The following is a 24,514-nucleotide window of genomic DNA, read 5'->3' as shown; positions in this document are numbered from 1 at the left end:
CAGTGAAAGCGGAGCGCTGCCGACGTCTCCCTTCCCTTTGCGCTCTTGGTTCCCTCAGTGTCCGCCTTCTTCTGACGTCAGAAGAAGGCGGGACACTGAGGGGAACCAACGAGTGCAAGGGAAGGGAGACGTCGGCAGCAGTGGCGTAGCTAGGTTAGTTGACACCCGGGGCCGGTCATTGTTTAACACCCCCCCCCCCCCCAAATCCAGTACTAGGCATACCGAGAATACAAAACACTCACGACCTATAGAGCAATTTTACCATACCATAAGCAGTCGTTTCTACGAGTCACACAAGGAAAGGAAAGCATCTTAAACACTACAGTCAGCACTAGAACATCAATTCACCTATTGTAAAACGAAACCAGACAGAATAGTACAGATCGTAGATCCTGCACAGTCAATGCCAACTGAAAGCCATGTCTTTTTCAAACACAGATACACCCTAATCCACTATAGGATAAGTAATCATAAACTTTCTATTTAGACAAAAATTAAACTGAACCCCCGATGCCAGACTCTGCATACAATGCAACACCACAGAAACAGAAAATGTCCCCTAGTACTGTGCAAAATATAAAGACAGCAGATGTAAATTTGAAAAAACTAACAAATACCAATCACCACTTTACAAATTAACAAATAGAAATAAACAAATACAGAAAATAAAATAATACCATTTTATTGGACTAATACATTTAGCTTCCAGAGGCCAAAATCTCCTTCCTCAGGTCAATACAGTATAGTGCTGTTACAGTATGCTATCCTGATCTGAGGAAGGGGGTTTTGTTCTCTGAAAGTTAAGTCAAAATGTATTAAAATTAGTCCAATAAAAAGATTACCTTATTTACATGTTCTATTTATAAACATTTATTAACACAGCTAAAATACTATATCCTAAAGCAAAATAATAAAAATATATATTTACAGTTTGTCTTTGGTTTCTGCTTTCCTTATCTTCTTTTCACCGTCTTCCTTCCATCCAGCATCTGTCTTCGCTCTCTCTCTGCTCTCCAGTGTCTGCCCTCTCTAATGTCCCTTCCATCCACATCTGCCCTCTATTTCTGCTCCTTCCATCCACCATCTGCCCCAGTCTGCCATCTCTCTCTCCCCCTTCCATCCACCATCTGCCCTCTCTCTCTCCTTTCCCTCTAGCATTTGCCCTCTATCTCTGCCCCCTTCCATCCACTGTCTGCTCTTTCACTCCCTTCTATCTACTGTCTGCCCTTTCTCTCTGCTCCTTCGATTCACCATGTGCCCTCTCTCTTTCCCCCTCCCATCCATTCAGGGTCTGCCCTCCCTCTCACTCCCCATTCCATCCAGGATCTATCCCCCCTCTCTCACTGCCCCCTCTTTTCGGCTCCCAGTTCCCACCTGCGGCTGCCCCTAGTTCCAGATCCATTGATTCTCCCATCCACCCCTGCCCCAGGCATGACCCCATTCTCCCTCCTGCTCACTTTTCAGACCCCAGTTCCAGCTCCATGCCCCTTCTCCCATCTGTCTCCCACCCAGTCCCTTCTGCCCATCCGAGTCCCCCTCACCCCATCTGTCTCCCACCCAGTCCCTTCTGCTATCCAAGTGCCCCCACCCTCACCCCATCATCTGTCTCCTACCCAGTCCCTTCTGCCCATCCGAGTCCCCCTCACCCCATCTGTCTCCCACCCAGTCCCTTCTGCTATCCAAGTGCCCCGCACCCTCACCCCATCTGTCTCCCACCCAGTCCCTTCTGCCCATCCGAGTCCCCCTCACCCCATCTGTGTCCCACCCAGTCCCTTCTGCTATCCAAGTGCCCCCACCCTCACCCTATCATCTGTCTCCCACCAGTCCCTTCTGCCCATCCGAGTCCCCCTCACCCCATCTGTCTCCCACCCAGTCCCTTCTGCTATCCAAGTGCCCCCACACCCTCACCCCATCATATGTCTCCCACCCAGTCCCTTCTGCCCATCCGAGTCCCCCTCACCCCATCTGTTTCCCACCCAGTCCCTTCTGCCCATCCGAGTCCCCCTCACCCCATCTGTGTCCCACCCAGTCCCTTCTGCTATCCAAGTGCCCCCACCCTCACCCTATCATCTGTCTCCCACCCAGTCCCTTCTGCCCATCCGAGTCCCCCTCACCCCATCTGTCTCCCACCCAGTCCCTTCTGCTATCCAAGTGCCCCACACCCTCACCCCATCATATGTCTCCCACCAGTCCCTTCTGCCCATCCGAGTCCCCCTCACCCATCTGGCTCCCACCCAGTCCCTTCTGCTATCCAAGTGCCCCTCACTCTCACCCCATCTGTCTCCCACCCAGTCCCTTCTGCCCATCCGAGTCCCCCTCACCCCATCTGTGTCCCACCCAGTCCCTTCTGCTATCCAAGTGCCCCCACCCTCACCCTATCATCTGTCTCCCACCCAGTCCCTTCTGCCCATCCGAGTCCCCCTCACCCCATCTGTCTCCCACCCAGTCCCTTCTGCTATCCAAGTGCCCCACACCCTCACCCCATCATATGTCTCCCACCCAGTCCCTTCTGCTATCCAAGTGCCCCCACCCTCACCCTATCATCTGTCTCCCACCCAGTCCCTTCTGCCCATCCGAGTCCCCCTCACCCCATCTGTCTCCCACCCAGTCCCTTCTGCTATCCAAGTGCCCCACACCCTCACCCCATCATATGTCTCCCACCCAGTCCCTTCTGCCCATCCGAGTCCCCCTCACCCCATCTGTCTCCCACCCAGTCCCTTCTGCCCATCCGAGTCCCCCTCACCCCATCTGGCTCCCACCCAGTCCCTTCTGCTATCCAAGTGCCCCTCACTCTCACCCCATCTGTCTCCCACCCAGTCCCTTCTGCCCATCCGAGTCCCCCTCACCCCATCTGTCTCCCACCCAGTCCCTTCTGCCCATCCGAGTCCCCCTCACCCCATCTGGCTCCCACCCAGTCCCTTCTGCTATCCAAGTGCCCCCCACCCTCACCCCATCTGTCTCCCACCCAGTCCCTTCTGCCCATCCGAGTCCCCCTCACCCCATCTGGCTCCCACCCAGTCCCTTCTGCCCATCCGAGTCCCCCTCACCCCATCTGTCCCCCACCCTCGCCCTGCCTCGTCTTCTCCCTGCCACCCGTCTTTAAAAAGAAATTGCCGACGCGATAGCGAGCACAGCACCTCGTGTGCAAGTAAAAGAAGCGAATCCGATCATCTCATTGGGCCTTCCTTCACTGTCCCGCCCTAGAGGAAATAGGAAGTTGCGTCAGAGGAGGGCGGGACAGTGAGGGAAGGCCCAATGAGATGATCGGATCCGCTTCCTTTACTTCCACACAAGGTGCTGCGCTCGCTATCGCGTCGGCAAATAAATTTAAAGGGCTGGTGCGGGGGGGGGGGGGGGTGCCAGGATGAAGAGCAGCGGGAGCGGCGGCACCCCCCTTTCTGGTGACACCCGGGGCGACCAAAAGATTTAAAGGCCTCGGCGGGCGAGGGTAAGCACCGCGGCGGCGCCCTCCAGAGGTGGGCGCCCCCCTGCGGCGCTTACCTCGCTTACCGCATCGGCACGGCCCTGAGGGCAGATGCTAAACTAGTTGAGACCACAAAGTACAGAAAAGTGAGTCAAGGATTCATTTCAGTACGAAGTGAGGGGATCAGGTCAGTATAGGGAGAAAAGGACTTCAAGTTTCAATTTTTGAGACTTGGAGCAAAGAAGGCAGCTCAAAGTGGAAGACAGAACTAGTGAGGTAGTGATCAAGAGTAAAGTCTGCAACTGGAGGCACAGAATAGCCAAGTCAGAGGAGCCAAAAGACTCTTGAGGCTCATTTACCTAGACTGAAAAGCTGAGTGAAGAGGCAGAGAAGCAGGAAGTTTTATTAGTTAATTTTAGTAAACATGGCTCTATGACAGCTTAAGAGTTCCAGATCCAGTGTCAACTGTGATTTATAAACAGTACAGCTATTTGGAAAGATAAAAATAAGAATTAACTGGCAATGCTGGCATCTTCTGGTCTCTTGATTAGGTATTACTCCCTGCTGGGAAGCTGTGCTGAGGAATATAATGCCAGCCAGTACTATCCAAAGACTCCCCGAACACTTTACCATATGAATTTTGTTGTAGACGTCAGTCAGCCCATCTTTTACAATCAAATCTTCCAGCTTCACTCCTCCATATGGTGTTGCGCCTCTGTTCATCATATATGGGACATTTGACATGCTCTCCATGCCTCCAGCCACCATAACCTGCTACTCAAACACAAATATTAGAAGAAATAAACATGTCATGGAATTAAAAGCCACCACTTGCTCTTATTTTAAGTTTTTCAACCTATATTTTCTTAATATTCCTCATCAATCATCAGTTTAACAAAACATATTCTGCCTAATCAGAATAATTATCAGTAAGCTACTTGCTGAGACCCTCTTTTGTCTACTTAAATAAAAACACTAACCCCTCTGTTTACAAAGAAGTGCAGCAATGCCAACACAGTCCATTCACCTAGAAAATGCAGTGAATTGATGTTTGCAGCTCATTTAATTTTCTGTCTTTTATTGTATATTAATTCTTTATTATATATTAATGTTGTTTGAAATTGATATGTTTTAAATTTTGTTTTATTTAGACTCCTGATGCAGGCCAGTTGGGCCGAAACACAGCTGTGTCGAGTCATATTACCATATTACCATAATAAATCCATTCAGTTTTTTTACTATTGATGTGTCGTCTTTTTTTCTTTTTTCCTTTTTTTCCTTTTTTCTATCCGTCCATAGTTCTGGTTTTTGCAGTTCCTTCTATTTATTTTTTGTTTTTAATTTTTACCTTTATTCTTTATCTTCCACTGTTTCTTTTTTGTTTTTTGGATATATTTTTTGCGTCATCTTCGCTGTTTTTGATCACTGGCATTAGCACACTGCCAGCATGGCTTTGTAAACGGGGGTAAATGACATTTCAAGGCATACATGACAATGCTGGATTGTCTTCTGGTTCACCTTAATATCTCTCCAACAAAAACATGATTTCAGAGGTAAGTGTGCCTGAACACTGTTCTAATTTTTCTAAAGCTAGACATATTTTTTGACCTGGAAGTTTACTTCTGCTCCTGCTTCCAGCTAAATGAAAACCAGAGCCTTCATCCATTATCTGTAGATTTCTTCCTTTTTTTTTTTTTTTATTTCCTCCTCATCCCAATGTACCTAGTCTGGTCACAGTAGCGACAGCTGTGGTCCAGGGATTATACCTGCATGGGCACTGAATCCAGCCACTAGGACTCACTTTTAAACAGTGATCATGTCTATCTCCATCTGGTAGCTCCAAAGCATCCCCAGTCCCATGTAACCCAGAGAGTGGAAGACCCAAATTAAAGAATGACTAGGGGAAAAAGTTTGTCCTCATCCCCATTAACTCCACTGCACTGGTTCTATCATTTTTGACAAAATACAAAATCTGTCACTTTTTTTATGAATGAGATTTTGTACTGTTGCAGGGATGGGGCAGGGACAAATTTTGTCCCAGTATGATTCTCTAAACCACTTCAAGGATTGAACCTTTCATGTGACAGTCTGCAGCTGGATTTTTTTTTTTTTTTTAATTTAAACACACACCAAAGAAATTTAGCTGTTTCACTCTTCGAAGTAGCCCAACTGAAAAGAAAACGGTAGGTACTCTAGCCCTCTACAACTTCATCCTATTTCAGTTAAGTATGGTTCACCTTCCTCCTCCAAATCCATAAATTCTCTGCTGTTCTATTTCTCAATGATATGTATATCAGTCCAATAGCAGCAATCACAACTCCAGTTTTTAACACCAATTTGGAACTAGAATAAAATCAGAGCTAAGAGCATAAAATGTCCTCTTCACTTACCTGATGGCCACACATCAAGTTCTGAGCTGCCATCATGATGGATTTCATGCCCGAAGCACAAACTTTATTGACGGTTGTGGTTGGTGTTGAGATAGGTAAACCTACACAATGAGAAGGAATTCACAATTCAAACCAAATTCTGCTCTGCAATTCACAGAATTTTTTTAATGTTCAGCTTGTTAGTAAACTTGTTGGCAGACTGCAAACTCTCATTCAGCAAAAGGCTTGCTTCAGCACTCCTCTTAGATGGTTTTCCATTTGTGGCATGTATGCCCTAACATTATCACAGGACAGTATATTTTTAATGTCACTAGAACCCCAACATGATATTGATCTAAAACAGATGATTTTAATACAGATACAAGCAAATTAAAATACAAAGCAAGGATGATTTGTAACTTTTTTTTAAATTAGAAACTGCCATGCAGCAAGTTTTAAAACAAAGGACAAATTTTCGGACAGTTCAGTTAACATGTGAAATTCACTGCCATGGGATGCTGTAGGACAAAATTAGGACCACTTCCATAAAGACTACACAGAGTTATGAACGACAGATTAGTCCCAGGCTAACATAACCTACAGATGACACCCTCTGATCAGAACTTTTCTAAAACTATGACTGCAGATAGAAATAGGACATGCTTTCTACATACACAAGTACCCACTGCTTATCACTCTTAAAAGACAACACAAACTTGTTTAGACTCGGTGTAGGAATTATTATATATAAATTATCTGCGTCTCTTCTCTAACATGCACGTTCCTCGGAGAGTCATTATGTCACTTTTTTTCAGCACTATAATAAGCAGCTAATTAGCTTTCTGCTTATTTTCAGTCCCCACCCTCTTCCTATACATATGATCCCTCACATAAGTGGGGTGTAAATTTTATTGAACTTAGGAGCAGATGATCAGAAGCAAATGTGGATGCTAGGGGCCATTAGAACCGGACTAGCACCACGTCTGCCCCCAACCCAAGATCAGAACCAGCAAGCACATGAAATGATACATACAATAGAGGGTCTCCCACATTTCTCCCAGATGAACAGCGGGCAGCTCACCAAATTGGGGTGCTGCTCCCGTGGAAAATCCTATTAAAACAAGGAGTCTACAAAAAATTGACACGTCATCTTTACCTTCTTTAGCGGATAAGTTCCCATTGAATTTTGATACACTTCCTATAGAGGATCAAATTGGAACATGGAATCAAGTTCTATCTGTAGCTCTTGAAGATATTGCACCAGAAAGAATAATTACTAAAGGTACAAAACGGTTTCAACCATGGTATCATCTAGGATTAAAACTATGTAAACAACAGACACGTAGAGCTGAACGCCAATGGCGGAAGCATAGAACTATAGAATTTAAACAGAAATGTAAGCAGTGCCAAAAATATTATTTAACACAACTAAAAGCTGCTAAAACTACCTACTTCTCCAAAGAAATAAAGGACGCTGCTAGTTCACAGAAAAAGTTATTCCACATTATGAAACGCTTGACAACTACGACTAGTGAAAATAGAGAATCTCCTGCTCTTGATTCCGAAACTCTGGCAAAGTTTTTCAGCACTAAAATTGAGAATCTAAGAGCTCAATTCTCAAGGGTATCAGGGATCAGTCATATTGACAACTCCTCAAATTCACAACTAACTGTACCCTGGCAAGACTTTGAACTCCCATCTGTGGAATCACTGCACACTTTGGTTGCAGGTCTTTCACCCACTTACAGTTCCTTGGATCTCATACCATCAGCATGGTTGAAAAACCACACGCTAGAAATCCAACAGTTTATGTATTTAATCATCGTACGGAGTCTTTCTGAAGGGGTAGTCCCTGCTACTCTAAAAGAGGCGCTAGTAAAGCCTATTCTGAAGAAGCCCTCATTAGCTCCTATAACACCCAACAATTATAGACCAGTTTCTAATCTTCCGTTCCTATCCAAAGTGATAGAGACAATAGTGTTTAGACAATTGCAAACTTATGTGGATTCCAAAAATTTGCTACATCCTAGACAATCGGGCTTTAGGAAAGGCCATAGCACAGAGACTATCCTGACTTCGATGTTAAGTGAGATTCATGCAAAACTAGAGCATGGCTATATTGCCTTGGTTGTTTCACTTGATCTATCTGCAGCTTTTGATTTAATTAATCATAAACTACTTCTTGATAGATTAGGTGAGATTGGTCTTTCAGGGACAATTATGAAATGGTTTATATCTTTTCTTACCGAACGTTCATTTAAAGTAGTTCAGCAGCAATCGTCCTCTACAGAATACAATCTACCATGTGGGGTTCCACAGGGATCGGTCCTGTCCCCATTACTGTTTAATCTATATGTCAGTCCCTTGGCACTTCTCATTCAAACAATGGGTATTAGTTTTTATTCTTATGCGGACGATTTTCTTCTTATTCATTATGTTAAACCATCTAATATGGATCTTACACCACTACAAATTTGTCTGGATAAAGTGGCAGATTGGCTCACAACATATCAATTAGTATTAAATCCAGATAAGACTATAACATCTTGGATAGTAGGACAGGGCACATGTCCAGCAGTGGTACCTACGCTATTTGGCAAGAACATCCCTACAGTTAAATCTTTTAGATACCTTGGGGTTATAATTGATTCTGCTCTGACTTTCGAGGAACAAATATCTGACGTAGTGAAAAAATCTTTTTTCCATCTTAGGAGACTTCGGTCAGTTAGGAATTCAATTAGTAAGGATTCCCTTAAAACGTTGACATCTGCTTATATTACCTCACGCTTAGACTATTGTAATATCATATATTCAGGGATCACTCAAGCTAGCTTGAAGCGACTACAAAGAATACAGAATACTGCAGCACGTATGATTTGTAGGGCCCGGAGGGATGACAGAGTAACACCTTTGCTACATCTGCACTGGCTTCCGGTTGAAGCAAGAGTTAAGTTTAAAGCTTTAGTTTTGACCCATAAGGCTTTTTATACACTAAATCCTGACTATCTGTCAAATCTAACTATTCCTTACACTGCCACACGAACCCTTAGATCCCTGACAGACAACAGGTTAGTGATTCCTCCTCTCACTAGGGCTAGATGGGAATCTACAAGGAATTCGGCTTTTTTCTATTTGTCTCCCTCTCTTTGGAATGGCCTTCCAAAAGAGATCAGACTTGAGAAATCTTACTTTCATTTTCGGAAACTTTTGAAAACCTTCTACTTTATCGAGTATGTAGATCAGAATTTAGAATAATGGAAGAAAGTATATATTACAGATGCCCAATTTATAACCTAAGTCAAAACTGTATTATCTGTCTGTGTAGATTATATTATGTATTTAATTTTGTATTTGCGGTGTTCTCCTGTGTACTAATCATGAGTTATATTGTTTTCATCTTATGTAGCTAGTTTGTGGGTTTGCTGTGCTTTCCTGTAATGATTGGAGTTCTAATGTTTGTCCAATTTGTACTTATTGTATTGCTTCTTTTTATAAATTGTAAACCGTTCTGTCTTGCAGTAGCAATAAGATACGGTATATAAATTGACGTAAATAAATAAAATATGCCAGATCAGAGCTGGCGTTCGGGTTTGCTGAGCAAGTGGGAAGAATGGGGGAGACCGGCAAACCTTCGCCCTGTAGGTCCAGTGGACCCCAGAGTTCTCCCCTCCCCCCGAATACTACGGTCTGGAGGTCCAGTGGACCCCCAGCACCTTCCAGTATGTAACCCCCCTCCCCGCCAAACACAAAGTGCCCCCCCAACACCTAAAATAACCTTGTGGTCCAGTAGGATCCTTGACAACCCCCTCCTCCACCCCTGGTGGTCTAGCAGTGGGGTCCCCCTTTCTGGCGGGGGTCTAGCAGGGGGGTAGTGGAGGTTTAGGTATGATCGTGCAGATTTTTTGGTGTCTCATACCTTAGAATGGAGAAGGAGGGGACTAGCACTCCCTCCCTCCTCTGGGCACTACCTCAAAGTGGCGGTACCCTGCCCTGCCCAGTGCATCTGTTGGGAGGTGGGGGCTGTCTAGGGTCCCACTGGACCACCAGGGTATTTCTGATGTTTGGGGGTGGGGCTTTGTGTTTGGGAGGATTACCTGCTGGAGGATGAGGTGTCTGGGGGTCCACAGGTTCACCAGATCTCCAGGCTCTTGTGTTCTTGGGTTTGAGGTTTAATAGCCTCAACCAGTCAAACTTTCTGCGGGAGGATTGTGCATTGAATGCATGACCAGGCAGAATCCTGCTGCTTTTTCCCCGATGAACAGTGCAAGAAATTGATCATCTGAGCCTTAGTGACATTGCAAGGACCTATTCCTATTCAACCAGAATTAGCAGCGCAGGACACCTAAGTCTATGAATCTGTCAAAAAGTAGATAGGCTACTTCAAGCCTTACAAGCTGTTAAGTGTTTAGGTAGTTAAATGTTTATTGCTTGAATAGGATCCTAAAAGACTGATTAGTTCGGCTATAGCACTGAAAGAACATATGAATGCAAAATAATATTTTCTTCCAACATTTGTGTCCATTACATGTGTGCTTGTGGCCAGTAGGAGTGCATGTGGCTCTTGCAGTCGATCTGAATATCCGATAATGAGGTGTATTTTCATTTTGCTCTATTATCCCAACAGTCCAGAAGGGTGCCCTTACCTCAAGAACCCTAGGTGTCTGGTCACAAGACTTGACTGATCTGTCCGAAGGCAAATTAAAATCAGGTAGGTGAGTGCTGCCCTGTCACTTCCCTTTCATCATGTTGTTTTTGCCTGGCTCTTTGTCGTGAATACAAAGAGCAAAACAGAGCCAGCTGTAACCAGTGATGGAGATTAATTAGTACTTTTAATTTTACAATGTGCGGCCCAAAAGTGTCTTGTTCCCATCACTCTGAAGTATTGGCGATCTGCTTTGGGGTGCCATTGCCTTAAAAGTCCAGAGCAGGGCAACCGGCACCTCTTCCTCCTTCTTTCCTCCTCCTCCCTCTGACGTTCTGGGCATGCGCTCAAGAGTTGTATTTCACGCACAACTCGAGTGCAGGCACCAGGCGCCATCCTCCCCCTTAACTTCAAAACAACTTCCTAATGCTCAACGCTACCACACGCCTATATTTGCATTTCATTAGCGTTGAGCATTATGGAGTTGTTCTGCTGCGCTGTTCTACTACTTTCCATTCAAGCTACTCGACAATATTCAGTATACAAAAAATTAAAACAAACATACTGCATCAGAATAGTGTAAGCTCCCATTTCTGGAAGTTGCATTTAGTATTAATGAATACCTGCACCCAGTACTGCTTGTCTTGTTGGGGCTTGTCCTTGGCCTGCCTGGAGGACGTTACCCATGTACACCTCTTTGACTTCATCTTCTGTTATACCTATAAAAGTCAAAATGAAGAGGTTAACGGTCCCAATCCGGCTGGATTTGTGTAGGGGGGGGGGGGGAGGGAGGTGTTGGCCACACGGAAAGGTAAGATGAATGTCAAGCACCAGAATTCACTGACAGCTCCTTCCTAAAGAACTTTCTTATTTACAATGGATCAGTTTAAAAATATGACTACTTGGCATGCTAGTCTGAAACTAAAATCACAGAGAAGGCCAGCTGCAGCTCTTCAACTTCCTGGTGCTTGTGGGTCAGCTGTATCCATTTTCTACAGCTTTCTGGGCAGCTTTTCCTTTCCATTTTGAGATTTGGTCATGTGGAAACAATTCCCTGCCTCTGGGAAGAGGAAACAAAAACACACACACACATACACATTAGCCAAAGCCTGGAGTTCACAGGCAATAGTCAGTCATTCAGTTTTTCAGGAAACTTGCTCTACTTTGAAGTCATACAGCCCCAAGCGACCACCTGCAAGAGGATAAAAATTAAACAAAGAAAAGGCTTCACAATATATAAAGTTAAATAAATAGGAGTCAAAAGCTAGGTCAAACGTATATAATAGTAGCCACCCAGTTAACCTATAACCGTACATTCAGTGCTGCTACCTGGATACCAGCCGGCACCAAACAGCCAGTTTCAGCGCTGACCCAGAAGTGTTATCCAGCTAGCAGTGATATTCAACCACTAACCTGATAAACAAACTGGACAAAGTTAGTACAGCCTTTTAGTTGTCCTAACATTATTCGGTTAGCAGTGTGAATAGGCCACTAACTGGATAACCGCCGGCTTCACACAAGCTCTGCCCACAGAACTGCCATGGCAGTCAGTGGGGATATTTCAGTGGCACTACCTCGTTAAAGTGCCAACAAGTGAAAATATTCAGTGACCCTGTCCAGAAAAACAGTACCTGCTAACCACATAAATGCCTTTTAATATCAGCCCTGGTTTTCTGAAGCTGGTCTTGGAGTTCTATCTAGTTTGGTTTTTTAGAAAAACCACAATGAATATGCAGGAGGTAAATTTTCCTGCAATAAAAACTGTGCATGCAAATCTCTGAAAACCAGACTAATTAGGGGGTACTCCAGGTACAGCCTGAAAAAAAAAAAAAACTCTGCAGTAAATGGTGTAAAAAAATCACAGGTACCTGCTTTTTCAATTGCTCCTTTAATTGTGACTGAAGCAAGTTTAGTGGCTGGCAAGGATGAAAGACTTCCTTGGAATGATCCTATAGGTGTCCTCACTGCACTTACAATCACCACATCCTGCAAAAAGGGACATGTGTGAAGATTCCTGTACCAACACTCATCAGGTCCAAACTGTAAAACTGGTGTGTATGTGTCCCCCATCACCATCTTGAGAAGAAACCTGCCCAGGGCATCGTATGGTTATTTCTAACATTAAATCCATATCAGCAGTCTTTGTGCATATTTATTTCAAAACTTTACAGCAATTGTAGTCCTGAGGAAAAACTTTCATAGGTTAGAGCAGGAAATTAAATTTGGATAGCTCACACCTCTTTCAGTAGTAGCTCAAGGTGAGTTACATTCAGGTACACTAGGTATTCCCCTGTCCCCAGATGGCCTACAATATAAGGGGTCTTTCTGGGATTGGTGCTCACAACACACATGCTAAAAAATATAATTTATTTTTTTAGCACTGGGGGTGTGTCTGGGGACAGAGAGTAGGTGTGTTCTGTGCTAATCAGTTAGCGCAGCTACATCACCACGCGCTAACCAATTAGAGAAGCCCTTACAGCCTAGAAAATAAGTGTCGTTAAGTGCTCACACACTGTTAGAGAAAACAATGTTGAACCTAAAGAAAATTTATTGATAAAAGAGTGATGAGAGCAACATTAAAAGTACACTAAAGTGGTTTAGTAACTGGAAATATATTAGGGACTGCCTCTGGACTGGTCTGGTGGGACTAAAGAAAAGAAAGTTAGCAGATAAGTCCTAATTTATCCTTCCTTAGTGTCCTCACCAGACCAGTCCAGAACCTGTAGGACATTTCAAAGCATCTCCCAAGATGGGTGGGTCTCCTAAATCTCTGCCCAAATAATTTTGGTCCCAAACACAGTATACAGTTGTGCTCCTATCTAGAGCTGACAGTACTTTGTGAACGTTAAGAAGAACAACTATATCACTGGTCTGCAGCTGCAGATCAGAACTATTATTCACAACTCTGCCTACAAGGTCGAATCACCTCTGGTAAATTTTTTTCAAACCTTCGAAAGTCACTTCCTTTTGAAATTAAATACACATGCCAACAAAATATTACCTCAGCTACTGGGCAATGATATTTTAAGAAGTTGGTCTGCTTTACCTGAAATCTACAAAGAGAAAAATCAATCTGCCCAACCTTAGAAACGGATTGGTCACTTCAATTTATTTATAAAATACAGAAGAGATATGAAGCAAAAGTGAACATCTGATGGACCTGAAATGAGGCCACCACCTTGGGAAGAAAGGCCAGAATTGTTTAATCTTCTGTGAACTGGAGAATCTGTGCATGTTAAAGCTTCTAGCTCAAAACTGTCTTAGAAGAGAGAGGAACCAAGGAAAAAAAAACTGTATAAAGGGTGAGATTCTTCCAAGAAGCACTTTAAAAATGAAAGTCCCAGTACCTTAAGCAGCAAAAAAACTCCACTCAGGACAGGAGAAATAAGTATCAGGCAAGTTCCCACCCACCAATTCCCCCCCCCCCCCCCCCCCCGCCCCGCCAAGTCATTTCTCACCCTCCCTAGCCTTTTTTTTTAACCAACCATAGCTTCTTTCTTGTATCAAGTCTCATAAGTCCTGATGGTGCTTTTTTTTTATTTTTTAACAGTGTCTGGAACAAGGAGGCTAGAGCTGCACATAGATGTACATAGAGGATGTATAATAATGGAATAGCTTTTCATAGGTAGAGTAGTAATTTGTTATAAATCATAATCAGTGTGTCATTTTGAGGGGCTGGGGTTGAAACCTAGTTTGGGGGTGTGGGGGGCATTGCAACCCCACATTAACTGCAGTTTGTATTTATCTATTTATTTATGTATTTATGACATTTAGATCCCGGATTAAACATGAATTAGACTGAAACCTAGTTTGGGGGTGTATGTGGGGGGAGGGGAAAGGTAGAGTAGTAATTTGTTATAAATTGTAATCAGTGTGTCATTTTGAGGGGCTGAATTAAGTTGAAACCTAATTTGAAGTGTGTGTGGGAGGGGGGTTGCCCCCTCCCCCCCAAAAAAAACAAATTGCAGTTTGTATATCTATTTATTTATGACATTTAGATCCTGGATTAAACATGAATTAGGCTGAAACCTAGTTGGGGGGGGGGGCATTGCCCCCACATATACAAACTGCATGTCTGAAAGCGGAAAGGGATGTGTAAAAGATAATGTTGGGGGGGAGGTGTGAGGGGGAACTGGCCCTCCCAAATGATCTGGAAGAAAAAAGGGAGGGAGATTACATGTCCTAGTGTGTTTTGTATTTTTTGGGTTATGAGTGGGAATTGTCCTCCCTGGTACGGTATGAATTGGTTCGGTGGGAATTGTCCAGATGGGAATTGGTGGGTGGGAACTGACCTAGAACTGAGAAATGCGCAGGAAGACGTACCACCGCACCTTAGGAGAATGTGCACATGTGGATGAAATGCTCAAGAGAACCTTCGGGGTAAACTCACAATCCTAACAAAGAAGCAACTTGAACTGAAGGACCCCTGAGCTATTTCTACAGGGATTCTAACCGAAGGAAAGATGTTAGTGAAAGATTCAACAGAGGAAGAGTTACCTCCTCCGCATACTGTTTGTCCAGATTTTACAAACTCTCAAGAATACTTCAGACTCCCCTAGTTACAGAGAGAAGAGGAGAAAGGAAATAGTGAAGCAAGCACCTCTAATGCTGGTGCCAAACCTCATGCTGAGGCAGACAAGTTTGTAGAGGTTTCAGGCTCCTCTCAGCATTGTAACGATTTTGCCCTCCACTGTACCAGTAGCAAAGATCTGCGGTGGCAGTGATAGTGGGGTCTCCTTAAGTTAAGTCTCCGCCCCCCCCCCCCTCCCAGGAATTGATAGTGCAGGAACCTGGAGGTGATACACAGGAAGGAGAGAACAGGGCAAGGGTAGGAAGTTCAATATCTTCCCTGCCCTCGTTGGAGGGATCCCCTCTCACTGTTTCCACCCTCCAGATTAACAATGAAGAAGTGATGCTTCCATAACAAATGCAGCCAAATGTGAGTAGAACCACTTCTGGGAGAGAGTTGGGAGCACCCGTGTTGGCTGTACAAAGGCTGCAAAAACCCTCAACGCCTTAATATCTATGGCTAAATTAGTGGGTGATTTATGTAGTTCTAAAGATATCTTAGAGGCCCCGAAACAGCACACTAACAAGATACGTTCCTGGAAGATAAGATAAAATTTGAAGAACTCCAGGAAACTAATGCTGTTTTGGTGAACGATAAGGTTTATATTCATAGAATAAATACCTGGAAAATCAAACCTGGAAGAACACTTCAAGGTTTTTGAATTTTCCTAAGTCTCCTATATAAGAAATTTTGAAGATAGAGTTGGTAGCCTTGTGGCTGCAGTTAAGTGTACTGTATGATTTTCTTTATTGAAATGTTGAATAAAAACAATCTTAAATTAAAAAAAAAAAAGAAAGAAATTTTGAAGATACCGACAGAGTCCATGCCACCGATTGTAAGGGCTCAATATTTGTCCCTGTCAACACAATCTGATTCAGGGAGAGAGACCATTCAGCAATCAATATTACTGGAGTTCCTGTAATCCTCATTGGAAGTAGTGACCCAAAGAACCATCTTATTGGCAAAATTTGTCCTCAACTGGACCCAACTTTGGTTCTCAAGTCTTATCTCCGTGTTATAGATGAGATTTTTTGGTTCAAAAATTAAGATATTTCCTGATTTGTCCAGCATTACTCGGAAATGAAGCCTGGAGTTCCTGGCATTCTTAGGTCCCAGGTGCTGGGTCTGAAGTTTGTATTGCAATTTCCTTGTTCTATTTTTTTTTTATAAAAAATAGGTCATGTGTGTCTTTTTTAATCCAAACAACTGTCTAAGGAAGAAGTGAGGATTCAAGTATTTGTTCCACAATCCACCGAGATCAGGGCTAGGTGGATATAGAAGTGACTTTGGGGCTCATTTTCGAAAGAGAAAAACATCCAAAATGATGTAAAGAAGAACTATTTGGATGCATTTATTCTCAAAACATCTAAATCGGTATTTTCGAAACCTGTTTTGCAGATGTTAATCTATGCATTTCATCTGTAGTGCGTCCAAATCACAAGGGGATGTGTTAGGGGCGTTCAAAGGTGGGATTAGGGCAAGCTTTGGGTTTGCCTAGCACTTGGGACGTTTTGCAGCCATAATGGAACAAAACGAAAACGTCTAGGGTGAAAACTTCAATGTTTTGGTTTAGACCTATTTACAAAATGAATAAGGCGCAAAAAGGTGCCCTAAATGACCAGATGACCACTGGAGGGAATAAGGGATGACCCCCACCCACCCCCCCAAAAATGTGAATAAAAAGAGTACTCCACAGCCTCAGATGTTATAGCCATGTCTATTAGAGCTGCATGCAGGTCCCTGGAGTAGTGTAGTGGTGGATGCAATGCACTGTAGACAGGTGGGCCCAAGCCTATACCTCCCCATACCTGTTACACTTGTGGTGCAAACTGTGAGCCCTCCAAAACTTACCAGAAACCCACTGTACTCACATTTAGATGCCCCCTTCACCCATAAGGACTATTGCAGTGGTGTACATTTTGGGGTACTGAGTTTTGGGTGGGTTTTAGAGGGCTCAGCAGACAAGATAAGGGAGCAACGGTGAAACGTGTACCTGGGAACATTTACTTGTCGTCCACAGCAGTGTCCCTTAGGGTGCCCCATTGCTCTCCTGGGAAACCAGTATGCTAAGGTAGTGCTCCTTTGCTGCGGAACAGTTTACTTCAAGAGATGAGGTTGTTAGGAGATATTAAACAATTTTGTAAACAGTGTAAGCCTGACTTTATAATCAAGGGTAAGAGGAGGATTTAATGGTCAAGGGAAACAGAAAACAGGACTCGGACAGCAGTAGCACAAACCTGCTCTCAGCAAAAACACACTTCCCTGTGCTTCTCTGTTTCTCTTTTAAACAAATTCTATGGTTCCTTTTTTTTTTTTTTTAGTGAGGAGGCAGAAACAAACAGGGAAGGAAAGGAACAGCAAAAGCCTGTTCAGAGGAAATAGGAGGTGCAGCCAAAGGGGACACCACCAGTCCGCCACCCCCGGCTCAAACTGGCCACCGGCCCAGGAGCACCCTCAGAGGCCTTGGGCCCAGGAGCAGGAGAAAAAGCCATCCACCACCTGCTGAGATAGAGACATACAAACTGAGGAAGGAGCTGGCCGTCTGGCATCACTGCCTTTAATTTGTTTATCTCTATCTCCATCTGCTGGTAGGCAGATTAAACCTGGATTCATCTGCTGCAAGTGACAAGGAAACTCTATGCTACTGATGCTAGGACAAGTAGTGGCTTTCACCCATGTCTATCTCAATAGTAGATTTTGACATTTCCTTCAGGAACTTATCGTATCTGGGTTAAAAAAAAAAAAAGTTTGGACAACTGCTGTTACCGCATCCTCTAACAACAAGCTCCAGAGCTTAATTATTCGTTGACTGAAAAATATTTTCTTCTATTTGTTTTAAAAGTATTACCATGTAACTTCATAGAGTATTTCCTAGTCTTTGTACTTTTGAAAGAGTAAACAACGGATTTATTTTTACCTGTTCTACACCATTTGGGAATTTGTAGACCTCTATCACATCCCCCCTCAGTTGTCTCTTCTCCAAGCTGAACAGCCTTAACCTTTTATAGCCTTTCCTCGTATGAGAGGAGTTCTATCCTCTTAATCATTTTGGTCAGCCTTCTTTGAACCTTTTCTAATTTTGCTATATATCTTTTTTGAACTACAGCAACCAGAACTGCACACCTCAAGGTGAGGTTGCACCATGGAGCGATACAGTCTTTGTCTTATTTTCTATTCCTTTCCTAATAATTCTTAGTTTGCTAAACAAGTTGCATGCATCATTTACAGATTAATGCTGAGTGCTCAGCTAGTACTCGCAAGCCTTACATTAACCAAAGTCTACTAGCAAAACATAAGCTGCAGAAAAAAAAAAAAAAAAAAAAAAAAACCCTAAAAACTTGTGTTTAACAGAATGCCTAGGTCCAGGGTAGGCAATTCCAGTCCTCGAGAGCCCCAGGTAGTTCAGGTTTTCAGGATATCCACAATGAATATGCAGGAGATAGATTTGCATACTAAGGAGCCAGTGCATGCAAATCTATCTCATTCATATTCATTGTGGATATCCTGACAACCTGACTTGCCTGGGCACTCTTGAGGACTGGAATTGCCTGCCACTGGCCTAGGTTAATGGAACAGGAAGGTACTTACTTTTAGCCTACTTTGTATAGACAGATAGCTGCTAGCATGTCTTTATAAAATGCTAGCAAAAATGTTGCAAAAACCGTGCCTACATTGAAAACACGGAGCAGGTATAAACTATCCATGTACAATAGGGACATAAATCACAACTCCACCAATGATCAACCCAAATTCTACCTCCGAACACATCTACTACACAAGACAGACCTAATTTTATAAGAGACCATTTGTGCATGAATCAGCATTTTATGTGTGAAAATGGTTTATAAAATTACCCTCAAGTAAGACTATAAAAATGAAAGATAACCACATTTCCTTGGCATGAAAAAACACAAATAAAAACACTGATATCAATTTAAGTAATGATTATTACGTGATCTACACATTTTCACTTACATTCAAAGTGCGCTGTACAGCATATCCTCTGCGGGCACATTTCAAGGCCTGTAACGAAGAGCAGCTTTTCAGTCAGGGTTCAAATATGCTTTTTTTTTTTTTTTTGGTACATTTGTACCCCACGCTTTCCCACTCATGGCAGGCTCAATGTGGCTTACATGGGGCAATGGAGGGTTAAGTGACTTGCCCAGAGTCACAAGGAGCTGCCTGTGCCGGGAATTGAACTCAGTTCCTCAGAACCAAAGTCCACCACCCTAACCACTAGGCCACTCCTCCACTCTTTTAGCAGATATAGGACAATGGAGGAGAAGCTAAAGAAAGAGGGAGAAGCTTGGGTCTCAATTTAGATAAAGAAATGCCTCCCCCTCCTTTCTGGTTATATGCAACAAAGCACACTTGCATGGATGGAGTGGTGGTGGGACTGCACCAAGGAGACCTGACAAGCTCAATCAGCACAAAACAGCAGTAGGCCTGGATGAGCCTACTGGTCCCTCAGCTGTCAATATCCATTATATTTTTCATGTCATTTTTGGCTCACTTATTCAAAACGCTTCCATGAAAGGTACAGGATTAATAAAGTAGACATTTCTTAAAAGCAGGCTATTTTTTAAAACTTTATTTTGAAGTGTCAATACAAAGGAACAAAAGATACAAACTCTGTCTAACAAGAACATGGCGAGCAAAATATCCACCACAAAGAAACAAGCTGAACAGGCCAGAGACAAACAACAGATGAAAGCGGTCCCAATGTTTAAATCAAGGTTGAAAACAGAAAGAACATCAGAAGCAATCTAGATCTGAACAAAGGCAAATATTTGAAAAGCGTTTACCTTGCTACTATTATGCAAGCTATACATTTGGTTAATTTGGTTCATGGAACTTTGGCTCACTAGAAACAGTCATATTTTTTCAGTATTATTTCTGTAATGAGTAGGAAATGCATCATTTGAACCTCCTGCTTCCCACAGTCCTTCCTGCAATAGAAAATGTCCTCTCAGAAAGACATACTGGTAGAAGAATGCACAGGATACCACCCCCCCCCCCCCCCACCCCCCTGTGCAAGTTTTGGCCAGAACCTTTGCTTGTTTTTTTCAAAAAAATCAAAACACTTGCCTGTATCACTTGAACATAAATAACTGTCCAATTCATTAACAATAGCCTTCAAAGGAGGCATCTACTATAATAAAACTCACCCTCAACGTTCTGAGGACACTGACGTCAGTGAAGCCAAGCCACTGACTTCAGTTCCTTCAGGTTCGAAGGTTCGTGGTGGTGAAGCCACCGGGCCCCGCCCTCGCGTCAAACGTCATGACATCGAGGGCGGAGCAAACGTTGAGGGTGAGTTTTATTACTGTGCCTGTGCTCTGCCCTCGCGTCAAAACGCGATGACGTTGAGGGCGGCCCAGGAAAATCGCCACCCACACAGAGCTACATCAACGCCGCTAACAACAGCGGTGGCGCACGAACCAGCTACAACCGCGACGAGCCACTGGGCGGCCCAGAAAAATCGCCACTGTTCTCTGTATGTGAGTCACCCCCCATCCCCCCAAAAAAGCTAGCGCCTGTTTCATTGCTCTGAGAAATGGGCCTTCTTTCCTAGTTGTTACATAAAAGTCACACATAAAACTGCTAACATCCATTTTCATTCTTTTGGAGGGGGGTTCTTCTACAGATGAGACTTTCTAGGAATGTGGATTGTGGAGGATCCTGAGTCGATGATGTTGATGGACTCGAACCTTCTATTTCAATCCAGTTTTGGTACAACCTTCTCAAAGATTTGGTTGCCTGTGCTTTTACATCATCTGGGAAGATAACTGGATTGTCTTTCAGACATGGGGGTAGAAGAGAACCAATACTGTGTAGTAGATGAACATGAAAATAAGTGTCAATTAAGTTGGAAATGCTCCTTGATGCCTGCAACAATGGATGAATCTGTTGGAGTAACACTAAGATGACTGAACAACTGGGCACGTAATGGAAGGACACTGCAGATGGAAGGCATCTGAGCAACAGTAGACAAGACTCTTTCTTGTTGCCACATGAAAAGCAGACAAGACACAAATGACAATTTAACAGTGCTTTATTTAAATCCAAAAGCAGTTGCTAGTTGTCTAAGATGTGTTAAGTTTTTACATATTGACTGTAGCATTTTACAGATGCTGTTCAATCTAGTTGGAACAGCCTGTTTAAGGCTAGTCTCAAGCTTTTATGGCCCAATGATCAAAGGTAACTGTGGGCACTAGAGGCCACTAACACCGGATTAGCGTCCACATTTACCTGCACTCCGATGATCATTGGGCAAAGAGCGCCCAAGCGATACAATAGCGCAGAGCTTTAAATTAGATTTAAATGAGCTCTGCTTGTATTCTGCCCCTATGATCAGAGAACAGTGTTCTGATCGTAGGGGTGGAATAGTGCCTTAGCCCTACGACAGCTAAGAGGTTGCGTTAGGTTAAGGCTCTGTTCTTGCTACTCCCCCCCCCAATCGGAGTCCAGCAGCCTGGGCTATCATTGTCAGCCCAGGTTGCCACCGTGTCCCAGGAGTTCAAAGGACCCCCAAACCCCCCCCCCCCACACACATACATTGGAGTCAAGCAGCCTGGGTTGTCACTGTCAGCCCAGGCTGCTACCGTGTTGACCCACCTTCCAAAGCAAGGCCCTGGTGGTCTAGTGCCCCCCAAGCACCCATACCCCCCCCCAGGACGGCGACACAGGGGGCTGGAGGTCTAGTAGACCTCCAGTCCCCAACATGAGGGTACGGGGGCTGGAGGTCCCCCCAACCCCCCCACACCCAAAAAAACGTACCTGGTGGCCCAAGTGGGCTGCTGATGCAACCCCCCCTCCCTGGGCCGCCATTCTGAAGGCAGCACTGGAAAGAGGAGAGAGTGCTACTCCCTCCTCCAATGCTGAGGTATTGGGGGGAGACAGGTTTGCCACTAGACCACCAGGGAGACAGGGATAGTGAGAGCAGTTCGCTCACGCCACTCTACCAGCTACAAGGATTTCATTTCTGCAATGTTGTCGGTGCTGGTTTTTTCATCAAGGACACCGTAACACGTTCAGCATATTTGTTTGCCAGTCACTCCACAAGATAGCCCCTGAGGCAGCCCTTTTGGGCAAAACACGGCCAGTGTCGGGTGATATAAGGAGATTGCTATTGCACGAATAAAAGTCTATATTTGAATCACTGATCTGCTTTTTTCTTTTCCATCTTGGAATTTGTGGATCAATTGCCTTCCTGTTTTTTGAAACAAGTGCATATATGCTCGGGCACAATCCTCCCACACTTTCAACGCTAATAACTCGCATAAGTTTGCATGTTATTAGCATTGTTCATTGTGGAGTTAATTCCCTGCACTGTTCCAGCACTATTTTTAAGGCGCTGTTTTGGAACAGTGCGGGAATCGAGAATGACACAGGGACAAAATTTGTCCCCATCCCTGCAGGCTCTGTCCTTGTGACCGTGGTTAACCACGCATTCCCATCCCCATGTCATTCTCTAATACAGACCTACTAAGCCTATAATTTATGGTTTATTTCGTGCTTAATATACCGCTCAATGTAATGTACAACCAATCACTGTACAATATAGGGTATGATACATACCTGTAGCAGTTGTTCTCCGAGGACAGCAGGCTGATTGTTCTCACGACTGGGTTGACGTCCGCGGCAGCCCCCACCAACCGGAAAAAGCTTCGCGGGACGGTCGGCACGCAGGGCACGCCCACCGCGCATGCGCGGCCGTCTTCCCGCCCGTGCGCGACCGCTCCCGCCAGTTGAATGACAAGCAATAAAGTATGAAACACAACTCCAAAGGGGAGGAGGGAGGGAAGGTGAGAACAATCAGCCTGCTGTCCTCGGAGAACAACTGCTACAGGTATGTATCATACCCTTTCTCCGAGGACAAGCAGGCTGCTTGTTCTCACGACTGGGGTATCCCTAGCTCTCAGGCTCACTCAAAACAATAACCCAGGTCAATTGAACCTCGCAACGGCGAGGGTACAACAGAAATTGACCTACGAAGAACAACTAACTGAGAGTGCAGCCTGACCAGAATAAATTCGGGTCCTGGAGGGTGGAGTTGGATTTACACCCCAAACAGATTCTGCAGCACCGACTGCCCGAACCGACTGTCGCGTCGGGTATCCTGCTGGAGGCAGTAATGAGATGTGAATGTGTGGACAGATGACCACGTCGCAGCCTTGCAGATCTCTTCAATAGTGGCTGACTTCAAGTGGGCCACCGACGCTGCCATGGCTCTGACACTATGAGCCGTGACATGACCCTCAAGAGTCAGCCCAGCCTGGGCGTAAGTGAAGGAAATGCAATCTGCTAGCCAATTAGAGATGGTGCGTTTCCCGACAGCGACCCCTAGCCTGTTAGGGTCGAAAGAAATAAACAATTGGGCGGACTGTCTGTGGGGCTGTGTCCGCTCCAAGTAGAAGGCCAATGCTCTCTTGCAGTCCAATGTGTGCAACTGACGTTCAGCAGGGCGGGTATGCGGCCTGGGGAAGAATGTTGGCAAGACAATTGACTGGTTAAGATGGAACTCCGACACCACCTTCGGCAGGAACTTTGGGTGAGTGCGGAGCACTACTCTGTTGTGATGAAATTTGGTATATGGAGCATGAGCTACTAGGGCTTGAAGCTCACTGACCCTACGAGCTGAAGTAACTGCCACCAGGAAAATGACCTTCCAGGTCAAGTACTTCAGATGGCAGGTATTCAGTGGCTCAAAAGGAGGTTTCATCAGCTGGGTGAGGACGACGTTGAGATCCCATGACACAGTAGGAGGCTTGATAGGGGGCTTTGACAAAAGCAAGCCTCTCATGAATCGAACGACTAAAGGCTCTCCAGAGATGGCTTTACCTTCCACACGATAATGGTAAGCACTAATCGCACTAAGGTGATTCCTTACTGAGTTGGTCTTGAGGCCAGACTCTGATAAGTGCAGAAGGTATTCAAGCAGGTTCTGTGCAGGGCAAGAACGAGGTTCTAGGGCCTTGCTCTCACACCAAACGACAAACCTCCTCCACTTGAAAAAGTAACTCTTTTTAGTGGAATCCTTCCTAGAGGCAAGCAAGACCCGGGAGACACCCTCAGACAGACCCAACGCAGTGAAGTCTACGCCCTCAACATCCAGGCCGTGAGAGCCAGAGACTGAAGGTTGGGGTGCAGCAACGCTCCGTCGTTCTGCGAAATGAGAGTCGGAAAACACTCCAATCTCCACGGTTCTTCGGAGGACAACTCCAGAAGAAGAGGGAACCAGATCTGACGGGGCCAAAAGGGCGCTATCAGAATCATGGTGCCGCGGTCTTGCTTGAGCTTCAGTAAGGTCTTCCCCACCAAAGGTATGGGAGGATAAGCATACAGGAGGCCGGTCCCCCAATGGAGGAGAAAGGCATCCGACGCTAGCCTGCCGTGTGCCTGAAGTCTGGAACAGAACAGAGGCAGCTTGTGGTTGGTCTGAGAGGCGAAAAGGTCCACCGAGGGGGTGCCCCACGCTCGGAAGATCTTGCGTACCACTCTGGCAT

At 44.7% G+C, this 24,514-nt stretch overlaps 1 protein-coding gene across 1 annotated transcript in view; it reads right to left on the bottom strand.

Moving 5' to 3' along the window:
• Positions 1-24,514, bottom strand: part of ACAT1 (acetyl-CoA acetyltransferase 1) — an 82,607-nt gene that overhangs the window by 41,874 nt on the left and 16,219 nt on the right. Inside the window, exons 2-6 of the mRNA XM_030200263.1 lie at positions 18,981-19,028; positions 12,304-12,421; positions 11,059-11,154; positions 5,815-5,915; positions 4,055-4,198 (exon numbers count right to left, since the gene is read on the bottom strand). Of these exons, the coding sequence (XP_030056123.1) occupies positions 4,055-4,198; positions 5,815-5,915; positions 11,059-11,154; positions 12,304-12,421; positions 18,981-19,028 (507 nt within the window). The remainder of the gene's footprint in view (positions 1-4,054; positions 4,199-5,814; positions 5,916-11,058; positions 11,155-12,303; positions 12,422-18,980; positions 19,029-24,514) is intronic.

Source organism: Microcaecilia unicolor, chromosome 4, assembly GCF_901765095.1.
Source record: "Microcaecilia unicolor chromosome 4, aMicUni1.1, whole genome shotgun sequence".
Classification (NCBI taxonomy): domain Eukaryota; kingdom Metazoa; phylum Chordata; class Amphibia; order Gymnophiona; family Siphonopidae; genus Microcaecilia; species Microcaecilia unicolor.
This window is presented reverse-complemented; position numbering and strand designations above follow the sequence as displayed.